We start from the raw sequence: 12,203 nt of genomic DNA, 5'->3' as shown, positions 1-12,203 counted from the left end.
AGGAACTCCTAGCTCTAGTTCCAGCTGACTCTACCTGACACACACACACACACACACACACAGAGCTAACTGTCAGCAAATAAGTGTAATTCCCCAAATGCCAAACTTTTCCCTTGAAGACGTGACTTGCATTTAGACTTCAAAGCAAAAATCCCAATGCACCATGAAGATTTGTTGGTCAGGCCTATCAGCATGCAAACTCAGAGAACTCAAACAGAGGACTGTCTGTAAGAAACATTCAAAGCTGCGAGCATGTAGGCCCACTTGTTTTATGTCCGCACAATGGAGATAAAAAAAAGTTTCGTTCTGATCTTTGAGTTAAAGTGAGTGGAGTTTATTATATTGCACTGCCACGCTCCAATGGCGATGGCAAGAATAGCATGCACACCAGTATCTTTATTGAAGTTAAGTGATGAATCATCCTCGTGCATGAATCATACATCAATAATAGCCAAAGATGAAGAAAAAAGATGCATAGTATGTTTACAATATTCCAGAGACCCCTTAAGTTTCCCAAATGAGGCAAGCTGCCTTGCTGCGCTGTATTTTGCACCCTGAGGCCTCTGCATTGAAAAGACTGAGCCTTCAGAGATGTAAAAGACATCTTAACTTGCAGTTTGCTCATGAAGTCTTGTGACTTGCCCGACAGCTGTGTGTGTTGGCAACAAACTCAGCGTCACTACAAGAGCGGTTCAAGAAGTTTCTGTGTTTCTTTTTTCCGGCTGTAAAAACTTTTGATCATCGACTCAGCTGTAAGTGTACAATCTCTGTCAGTGAGGGAATAATAAAGTTTTACAGCCCCCCTCTGTAACCTACAGGGAGGGCGTCGTACTGAAAAGAACACGGTCTGATATGAGAAGACTTAAGCTGACTCACTGGAGCTGCTTATTGTTAACAGCTCCCTTTGATGAGAGACCTGTGCTCGCTCCACATGAGGACAGAAGCTCAGATGAATTCCTGCTCGCTGTGTGTGTGTGTGTGTCTGTGTATGTGTGCTCTCTGTTTGCATAACATGCACACATAACACACACACACACACACAAGACTGAACTTGTACATGGCAGAGCTCGATGATCACTGGTTATAGCCGCAAGGCGATTGGCTGAGTTTCCACTATTATCATAGAGGAATTCCATAGAAGCTTACAGGATTGTGTGTGTGTGTGTGTGTGTGTGTGTGTGTGTGGGTGGGTGTGTGTGTCTGTCTTTGTTCGCTTTTCTGAATTCACCATTTTGGCACAGTTCTCTGAAATGCCAGAAGTGATTCTCGGTGGAACTAAAACGCTGGTGACGGTTTGTGGGACTCTCTGCAGCAAACACACACACACACACACACACACACACACACACACACACACCACCACCACCACCACAAGAAAATACAGAGCATTTTTTTCTTCCTTTGACCCTAAAGATGGTGTAGACTTTGCTCACGCAAACCAAAATAAATTTATTTATAGTTTATTAACACTTGGATTATTTTAAGACTTTTAAGATCAGCAGCTACAGATGACTTACTGACATTTGTTTTTGGCCTATTATAAAGTGGAGCACTCAGAAGCATTTATTAATGTCTTGTTACCATGTACGATTGTTTATAAATGTTTATTACTTTTAATAAATTGCATTCACAGTTACTTTAAGGGAAGCCAACAGACTTCATAAGTGCTATATCGTAGGCAACTGGACTTGCTTGCATTTCTTGAAGGCGTTTCACCTCTCATCCAAGAAGCTTCTTCAGTTCTAAGTTGCAGGCTTTAAACCCTGTGTGGGTGGGAGCCCTTGCAGAGTCGTTGGGGTCACATGTGAGCTCTTAGTTTCAGAGTCGTTAAGGTCACAATGTTAACACCCACACAGAGTTTAAAGCCTGCAACTCCTTACCAGTCATATAGAACTGAAGAAGCCTCTTGGATGAGAGGTGAAACATCTTCAAGAACACAAGTCCAGTTACGATATAGCACTTATGATTACCATGACCTGGATGACTGAGAATCTTCACCGACATGTCAACAGACTAATTTTTTACAACCCGACAACCCATAATATGTTCTTGATCTTATATTCTTATAATGTATAACATGTTCTTACAATTGCTCTATAAGCCATAAGTTAATAATTAATTAGTTACACCTCTTTGTGAACTGACTTTTTTATAGTGAAACTCTTTTTCAGTCCGTTTGTGCTAAATATGTCAGTTTCTTCAAGACAACAAAATAATTATACTGTTCTGTATTTTCAGCTTGTCGTGATTAGTATGCTGATTTTTGATTACCTCCTCAAAGACCCTTGAGATGGTTTGAGATTTTTGTTCACACGAACCAAAGTTAATTTATTGACAGCTTATTAACATATAAAACACTTGGATTATTTTAAGAACCCTTTATTCATAAGTTATCAGCAGCTACAGATGATTTACTGACATTTGCTTTTGACTTATTAGAAAATGGGAAACTCACGAGCCTTTATTAATGACTTGTTAACATATATTATTGTTTATAAATTTTTATTTTTAATTAGCAACATTAACAGTAACTTTTTAATAACCCTGTTCCACCAAAATTAGCGCATGTACACGGATAATTTCACTCGGAAAAACTGCTACAAAAAGGCTCTAGACTCCTTTCCCACTCCTCTACAGCTTTAGTCTACTTTGCCGGTAGACTGGAGCCGTGTACACAGCTGTGCAGCAGACGAGCATGTCTGTGTGACATGTTCTACGTCACAGACAGGCCAGATAACAGATTTGTAAACAGTAGAAAGCAGCATGAAGGCCAGTGAAAATGTGACAGTGGTTACTTCTTTTAATGTACAGTATCTTTTACATATTCAGTCTCTCTATAGCCCCTTTTCCACTGCATGAAATACGCATTAACACCAGCTAACGTGGCCTTTTAATGTTATGGGAAAGGCTACAACCGGTATTCACACCGGGGTAAAATGACTCTGCAGTCATCATGGGTATTTATCAGCTCTAGATCTGATCAGCAGCGATAGAAATACAGCACCCAGGTGAATGTGCTAATTTTAGCCCCTTTACCAGTGAGATGCAATGATGCACCGCCACAAAATAACATCCGTCTCCACCCAAGCAGCGCTCAAACATCAATCCAAATTAATCTACCCTGCCCTGTCCTGTTTGGTTCGGTTCAATCAAACTCAAGTTTGTTTGCCCCCTAAGCGCGGTTCGTTTGGGCAGGTGTGAACACAGCAATCACACTCAGGTGCGCACCAAAACGACCAGACAGAGACCTTCTTGAAGAGGTGGTCTCTGTCTGGTTACAAATGAACTCTGGTGTGGTTCGTTTGTGGTGAGAACATGTTCCGACCTGGATGTGAACCAACTGCAGTCACATGACACATTGTTTGGGTTAAACATGAGCATGTTACAGTCCTGGAGGATTATTAATGTGCACCTCCTCCTGTACTGCCTTAATATGCACATTCAGCACATCCAATGCATCAAAACATTGTTTTCTAGTTGGAGCTGCACCTCGTTTTCAAACTGTATGGTTGATTCGGACCAAAGCAAGATAACTCTAGGTCTGAAGGCACCCTAAGAGAGGTAAAGTTTACACTGGCCTTTCAAACTGCTTTCTGCTGTTTACTAACCTGTTCTCAGGCCTGTCCGTGACATCAAACTTGACACACCGAAAAAACCACACACACAAAGACAGGCATACTCCTCTACTGCCAATGGGAAAGGAATCTATTGCCTATTTTTAGTGGATTTTCCCGTGTTCAAAAAATGCGTACACCTGCTAATTTTGGTGGAAAAGGGATATTTCAAACTCAGTTAATATTTGAGCGCCGCTTGGTGCACCATTGCAAAGGGCTAAAATGAGTTGTGTTTCTATTAATGCCGAAACTACTGCAGAATCATTTGACCTGAGTGTGAATATGGATATAACCTTTCCTATTCATAGAAAAGCCAGATGTTAGCTGGTGTTAGTGGGTTCTTGGTTCACTGAGAAAGTGGCTTAATAACCCAACAGACTATAACTGAGTTTTTTACAACCTGACAACCCATAATGTGCTCTCATTCTTGATCTTATAACTGGTTCTTTTAATTGCTCTATGTGGCAGTAGTAAATAATTTTATCACCATTAATATAAATTCATTAGTTAGACCTCTTTATAAAGGGCTGGGCTGATTATTATAGAGTTGTGCCCTTTCTGTTTGCACTAGGTATGTGAATATCTTCAAGAAAATACAATTTTGTTCTGTTTCATTGGCTTGTTGCGATTACTGTGCTGCTTTCTGATTACATCTGAGTTAAAACAGGCCAACGCTTTAGTCCCAGTTCCCACCCAGTATATTTAACTGTGGAAAGTCTCCTAGTTTTTCCCCCTTTTTTCATGTCAGACATGGGAATGTGAAGCTTTGTCTTTCCATGAGTCTCTGGAGAGAGATTGTTGACACGAGGCTTGCTGGAAACATTACATGCAGCCTTGGTTTCCTCTCTTGCACCCAGTAATCTTGACGTTACCAAGCCAGTTAAGGGCTCCAGGTCAAGAGGCCTGTGAGTACACAGGATTCCCCACAGAGCTGCCAGTACCAACACCTCGCCATGATTGCTGTGTGCTTTTATCCTTCCCTTGTCTGAATGCGCAGAGACTTTTCCTTCCAGCTTTAGGGCGTCACTGTCTTTCCCAAAGATAACAGTGACAGCAGCGCCGCGAGAGGCGCAGCTCTGTCCGTACGAATGAGGACAAATATCTCCCAGCCTCAAGCCAGATGTGGCTCTGACCCCCGTGACCTCCCCTCTCTGTATACACAAGCTGGATGCTGACAGGCCTCTCCATGATGGGATGGAGGAGAGGGAATAGCGGCTTACATGTATAATGAGATTAACCTCCGAGTGCGAGGCTTCAGAGATACAGCAGACACAGTGGATAGACCTCTGCCTGCAGCTTGTTAGACTCTTTGATTTCGACAGTGCATTTATATGTGCGGATTAAATAAAGAGGCTCTCTCCAAACAGATGACTGATTTGTTTGATATAAAATTCAACCAGAAGCTTTTTAGCATTGTTACTGGTTATGGAGCTTTCATTTCTGGGCCTGGTTTGTTGCTTTGATGTTGAATTATTCTTATTCCTGAAGATAACTGGTGACATATATGCAGCAGCTGTCACATCAGTATGTTTACAGCAGCAAAGTAATTTGATAGAGAAGATTTTTTCAGCAATCTAAACATCAACAGTACAGTAAATGTCAGGTTTCTAATAGATTTGTGACCACCTCCATCCCAATATTACATTACCTCATTTTGATCACATTATCCTTTACAATGTCCATTTTCACATTTTGTCCTGCACTGTCATGTCCCAGATTCACCCTTCACTAAGTCCTGTCCCTGGACGCAGACTGGCCAATCATAACGTAGCACCGGGCCGCCCAACAACACAGCTGTGCTCCATTGACTCTAATGCAATCGTTTCAGATTTCCTTCATTTTCAGGTTGGTTTCGTGGATTTGGAGCTAAATGTTGTGCCTGGGGCACGTCGTGTATTAATGATACTTGTTACTTGGAGAGGTTGGAAAAAGATATACGTTTCTTCCCTGTTCCAAAACCAAAATCAGACCCTGAAAAGTGTAGGGTTAGCTAGCTAGCTACTGAAGATATAGCCTACTGAATGTATACACATGCTGCTTTTGCTTTTTAATGGTTATAACAGCGAAACAAAGACCGACCCTGCTGTACAGGAACCAGTGAAGGGAAGCAGGGAAACTTTGCTGATATTAAACCAGCTGTGTGTCATCACATTGTGTGCAGATGAGATCCTTAGCTGTCCGGTGGTGGAGGTCTGGGTGCTGGCAGTAGCACAGAAACATCGTTCATCTGCACACACTGCGATGCCACACAGCTGGTTCAATATCAGCAAAGTTTCCCTTTATATTCATTGTCTTGTGTGGTGATCAGCAGTGATGTGGTGGTTCACTTTTACACTGTGATCTGTAGCCTATAGTTCGGCTTTAGCTTCTAACTATCTTTGTCTTTTTAACCTGTTGTTGCTGCTGAGTCAGTTTGACATCCTGGATATATCCTTCAAACACAGACTGTAAACCCCTCTGTCCGCTTCTCTCTGGAATCACTCTTTCATTTTCCAAAAATATGATAATATTTCTTCAGGGAGTGCAGTTAGTTACCTAACTGCACTCCATGCTCACTCTGAAAGCTTGTCGGACCATCACAAAGGGGCTGGGCTTAACGAAAGGTCAGTTGCTCCATATTTCTCATCCAATGTTCTTTACATTCCATTCTACAGCTTATTGCATTGTATAGACCGAGGGTCGGCAACCTTTACTATTAAAAGGACCTTAATGGCCAAAACAAAATTTATCTGGAGCCACTAAACATGTTTGAATAAAGGAAACAGTCTATTAACTCAGAATTAGCCCATCAACTTTACAAATAGATCTAAATGAGCATTCATTAATATGATTTACTACAAGGTGGCTACTCTGCAGTGGGATATTTATAATTATTTAGTACTTTAATTTTGCAGCATCAGTGTTGAAAGCAAGACTTTTCCTGTTTTGGACCTTGCTAGATAGACTCCAGACCACTGCTACTTAAGTTCAACAAAATTTAGAGGAAAAGGCACCAGGTCGTAGGCATGTGACGCATTTCAGCTGATGAAATGTTGAAACATTTGTTAATTGGATGTATTGGCTACACATTTTCACAGTTGTAGAATGCAATAATCACTTAAGGCCTACAACAATGACAAATGAAAATCTGAACGTTGAAAAATAACCATTATTCAAGAGCATGCGGCTCTTTAGACCCTCCAGGCTCGAGGTTGCCTACCCCTGGTATAGACCTTTTTACTTGCTTGCTTTCCTTTGATTTTCATGTGTTGTTCTTTTTTGGCTAAGATTTCTCCCTTTGTTTTTTAAACAAATTTAGAACTGAAGAGGAGAGGCTTTCTTTTGGATTCACACTTTTGCACCAACATCACAGAAGTAGAAATCAATCAGAGAGGAAACATAGGGAACAGTTTCAACATGGACAGCAGCCATAAAAGACCAGGAGGCAGTGCTGCAACCTGAGATGCTGTGTTTTATTTACTGGCTCTAACACATAATATAGATTTTTATTCTGTTTTTAAGAGGTAAGAAAACAGAAATCACAGCTCTATTGGGTTGAAACAACATAAGATACAAAACACAACATACCACTGACACATTCATACATTATAAAACAATACATATTTTTACAGTATTCTATATATGAATAAATGCCTGGGTGTGACTCTTCACTGCCAAACTTTTCTACTGAAAGGTTTTAACCCAATAGAAAAGAGAAGTGCATGAGGCAATATGAAGGGAGTGTGTATAACAAAGTTGAAGTGGAACTCCAGAAACTTAGTATTGCACTTCAATAAAGCCGGGGGAGTCACAAGAGACAGATTTAAAAAAAAAAAAAAGAGTGATTGAAATTAAATCAGCAGAGCCTGAGATATCTTGACTTTTAGACCTTGAACTCCAAAAAAGCTGGATGCTACATTTCCCATAATGCACAGGTCTTTCATTAGATCTCCCTGCATCATCAGTGTTAACTTCTGTCAAACCCCACACTCCCAGTTCATAATACAGGCTTTTGCTTTTTTCAAATCATGTAGGGGAAAAATGTAGGAGACAAAATTAAATGTAGGAGAAAAACTAAATGTAGGAGAAAAACTAAATGAGGGAAAAAAAACACTTAATGCAGCGGAAAAAACTCAATGTATGATAAAAACTATATATGGGAGAAAAACTAAATGTATGTCAAAAACTAAATGTAGGAGACGGAGGTTAATGCAGGAGGAAAAACAAAATATGGGAGAAAAACACTTAATGCAGGGGGGAAACTAAATGTAGGAGAAAAAACTTAATGTTGGGGGGAAACCTAAATGTAGGAGGAAAAAATAAATATAGGAGGAAAACACTAAATGTAGGAGAAAATACTAAATGTATGAGGAAAAACTAAATGTGGGAGAGAAACCAAATGTAGGAGACAAAATTAAATATATCAAAAAAAGTAAATGTTTAAAGATAAGTAAATGTAGAAGAAAAACACTTAATGCCGGGGAAAAACAAAATTTAGGAGAAAACTAGCCTATATGTGGGAGAAAAACACTTAATGCAGGGGGGAAACTAAATGTAGGAGAGAAAAAAATAAATGTTGGGGGGGTTAAATGTAGGAGAAAAACACTAAATGTAGGAGAGAAACTAAATGTAGGAGAAAAACACTAAATGTAGGAGGGAAACTAAATGTAGGAGACAAAATTAAATGCAGGAGAAAAAACTAAATGTATGAAAAAACTAAATGTAGGAGGGAAAAAACTAAATGTATAAAAAACTACATGCAGGAGAATAAATTAAATGTATAAAAAACTAAATGTAGGAGACAAAACCAAATGCAGGGGGAAAAAAACTAAATGTAACGGGAAAATTTAATGTATGACAAAATTAATTGTAGGGGAAAAAACAATATGTACAAGAAAAAAAAAAAGAAATATAGTAGAAAGAACTGAATGTAAGAGAAATAGAAGCCCATTATGATTTAAATGAAAACTTACATATAATCCAGTTAAGTTTATTTCATGACAAAACAATGAATGCATCACAGATGAATGACATAACAGTGAACAGCTGCAGATGGACTCTGTCTCTGTGTGTATTGATCTCATTGTACTCAGTGTTGCCTCTTCCCCGCTGACTCTGGATCAGGTTTCTTTGTGTGTCTGATGAGGGAAAACTTGGCATTCCTAATTCCTGATGTTGTGGTGGTGGTGGGCCCAGCTGTGTGGACGCCTCTCACACACACAGAGTGTATGGCTGTTAGGTGGGGTCAGATGAGCTCATACTGTGGGCTGTTTTTATATTTCTTCTACCAGAATAAGATGAAAATATTTCAGCCTCCTCAGCTCTGTTATGCCTCGGGGGTGTTACTGCTCTGCTCTGATTTCTTTGCTGGTCTGTGCAGCAGTTTAAAGGCCGTTATGGATTTGGGAGAGGGGTCCTCTCAGTCTAATGTATTCTGACATTTTTTTAAAGCCTCTGATTTATTCGTACACTGAATAAGTCATAGTTGCAGAGGTCATCTGTGCAAATCCAGAATTAACTCAGGAGGAGTTGAATATTCATGACACTGCTGTTCAAAGACTGCAAGGGCTTCTTTTTCCTCCTCATGATCAATTCAGCTGCTTAATATGCTCTGAGTGAGCTGCAGGCTCTTAATTTAAATGTATAATTTAAAATGCATAGGCAGAATAATGAGTCTTCTTATACAGGGAGGATAAATAAGTTGCAGGTTTCCTTTTGATTCTGGCCGCAGGGGGAGCAGTATGGAAGGAATTAAAGGGTCAGTTCACTGAAATTAGAATATTTTCTCATTCAGTGGTTTGTAACATACAGGTTGTTTTATCCAGATTTTAATTTCAGTTTTTACTGAAAATACTTTATACAGAAGAAACAGACCTTATTAAAACTGCCCAGGGTACTTGTTCCTGGAAAAGAGAGATGCTGTTGTTTAATTTTTAAATGTCATTTTTGTAAACCTTAAGCACCACAAATGAAATTTCATTCACTTTTAGTGTCAACCTGGTCTCACTCTGAAGTCGATGAAATCCGGCACTTTGGCAGTGACTTGTGGCATCAGACACTGATGCAAAAAGTCGTCCTTTAACATCCACATGATATGCGGCTGGTTTCCATTATAGTTTAACGGCAAGAATGAAAGTTGAGCCAACAAAAGTCAGAGTGGGGCTTGTAGGAGGCCGGTGGATCAGTCCAACAAAGACCGACCTTGGAGAGATCGTGGGAGACACCTGGGAGAGCAGTGTTTGCGTCCTGTAAGATTATAAAGCCAAACCCTGTTCTTTTTTCCTAAACCCAACCATGTGCTTTTGTTGTAGGCAAATAAAAACAAAACATTAACTTGCTGTGTTGTACTGACGTGGTGCTTTTATTTTGAAAGCGACTGTATGTAAATGGTAAATTTCCTCTGTAAACGGAAGTGTATTTTGAAAGAAGACTCAAAAGACTCAAAAGTCCATGACCAAACGTTGATATGTGACGAGGCCGGAGAGAGAATGTGTTGTCAATGTCGTAAGGTGGCAGCTGAAATTTTAAAAAGATATAGTATGTAAAACAATTGGGCAAATAAATCTAAAACTATGTGCATGGATACTACTGCAGGTAGTATGATTTTGTGTAATCTGAGTGAACATACCCTTTAAAAAACATAAAGTCACACATACTTATGGGTGTATAGAAACCAAAATGCAATTTTTTATTAATCTATTAATTGATTTACTACTTACAGAAAATTAAGTATTTATTTTAATGATCGCTGAAGTCTTTTTAAAGAAAATAAATCCTATAATTTGCTTCTTGCTTTGCTTTATAAGATAGAAAACTAAAACGCATTGGGGTTTTCACTACTGTCTGATGTTTTATCAGACTAAATAATTACTTAATTATATGACTAGATATTTACATTAAACAATAATAAAAGCACATTTTAGTTGCCACCTTATACTCTGTTTTCCATCAGTTCTTCTACATGACTCGAGCAAAACATGACAACTCTCACTTTTCTTGATTAATGGTCAAACTGAGCCTGATCTAAAGGGCAACCCAAAATATAAAACAGCTAATGAGGAGGTCAAGTTGACTCTTAATCACTGGTGGAAGAAGCAATCAGATACAAATAATAAACAGTCCCTTATATATTTTAATCTGTAACATTGCATCATAATTTATACACTGAACATATGTGTTGTATGTGTAATTTTGAGTGTATAGAGCAAAAAGTACAATTTGTTTCCCTCTTCAATGTAGTAAGAAAATTTAAGTATTTTACTCAAAGTATAAGTCAGTAAATACTTGAAGTAAGTGTTCCTCACCACAGCTTTTAATGCAGTTATTGCACAGGGCGGTTTGTACAATGGGAAGGTCTTTGTGTTTTAAAGGGAAAGAGGTGATGTTCTTGTAACTAAAACCAGCCCTAGCCTTCAGTGACACGCAGAGGGAACACGTGCATCAGGGATTAAAATGACCAGAGGACGTGTAGAAATGTATATCTCAACATTTCCCCTCTGATCTGCACCTCTAAGGGCTGAAAGTAGGACCTTAGCTGCTGGATGCAGATTGGACATCCTCTCCTCATTGTAGTGTGTGGATGGATAGTGTGTAAGTGAGTGTGTGTGTGTGTGTGTGTGTGTGTGTGTGTGTGTGTGTGTGTGTAGGGGGATGATATGACTCGGCGCTAGGACCGTGGCTCTGTCAGTGCGCAAATCCCAGCAGAGAGGCAGCGCTCCGGCAGAAGCGGCTGTTCGCGGAGAGATAGAGGCTGTCTGTCTGCGCTGCGACTCAACGCATCACACCGGCGGGGAGGCTGCACCTTCTGCCGAGGACGGACCTGAACCAGCCGGGCTCGCCTCCGGAGCCCTCCATATGGGCTCACCATGCGCAGGATACGGGCCAACGCCATCGCGATTCTGACCGTTGCGTGGATCCTGGGGACGTTTTATTACCTGTGGCAGGACAACAAGCCCCAGTCGTCGCCGTCGTCGTCGGCGTCGCAGACCCGCGGCAGGGGCCACGGGCAGAAGGGGGTCTCCGGTCGTCTGGAGATCCACCGGGACGACAGGACCATCCCGCTGATAGTGAGTGAGCGCGGCTTGTGGGGGGAGAAAGAGAGGAAGGGGAGAGAGGAGAGCGGCGCGCTGTCGCTGGAGGCGCCGAGCTGCAGGAGAGTGTGTGCTGCATGTTGATGTGCATGTGTGTGTGTGGAACCTGGGGTGATGAGGATGGTGGTGGTGGTGGTGGTGGTGATGATGCACAGCTGGGTGTCACAGCAGGAATGTGTATGTTGCTCTGATGGACACGTACGGCTTTAACACGCTTCTTAATCCATCTCCAACCTCCTCCTCCTCCACCCGTGCAGCCATATACCATTATTCTACAGGCTGCTCATGTTTGTCAGTGTTTCCCTGCCTCTCCGTGCCTTCCCCGAGCCTGTGAGTACCTCAAGCACACGTAAGAGGCTTTCCATAAATCCTGTGCGTCGTGCGCAAACACCTCGTAAACCACATCATGCTGAGACCTTTTCTTGCATCGCACATGAGAGGTTTTTCAACTCGGACAGGGCACAGGAGGAGACATCCTTGCTCAATCGCCTCTGCGCTCCTCCAGTCTGTCATTAAAGGC

General features: G+C 40.9%; 1 protein-coding gene across 1 annotated transcript in view; it reads left to right on the top strand.

Annotated features, from left to right (window-relative positions):
- Positions 1–11,238: 11,238 nt before the first annotated feature.
- Positions 11,239–12,203, top strand: part of galnt16 (UDP-N-acetyl-alpha-D-galactosamine:polypeptide N-acetylgalactosaminyltransferase 16) — a 66,203-nt gene continuing 65,238 nt past the window's right edge. The window contains exon 1 of the mRNA XM_033643021.2: positions 11,239–11,659. Within this exon, the coding sequence (XP_033498912.1) occupies positions 11,459–11,659 (201 nt within the window). The 5' untranslated portion in view covers positions 11,239–11,458. The remainder of the gene's footprint in view (positions 11,660–12,203) is intronic.

The sequence above is a fragment of the Epinephelus lanceolatus genome, chromosome 15 (genome assembly GCF_041903045.1).
Source record: "Epinephelus lanceolatus isolate andai-2023 chromosome 15, ASM4190304v1, whole genome shotgun sequence".
Classification (NCBI taxonomy): domain Eukaryota; kingdom Metazoa; phylum Chordata; class Actinopteri; order Perciformes; family Serranidae; genus Epinephelus; species Epinephelus lanceolatus.
The sequence above is the reverse complement of the archived record's forward strand: the minus strand, read 5'-3'. Positions and strand labels throughout refer to the sequence as shown.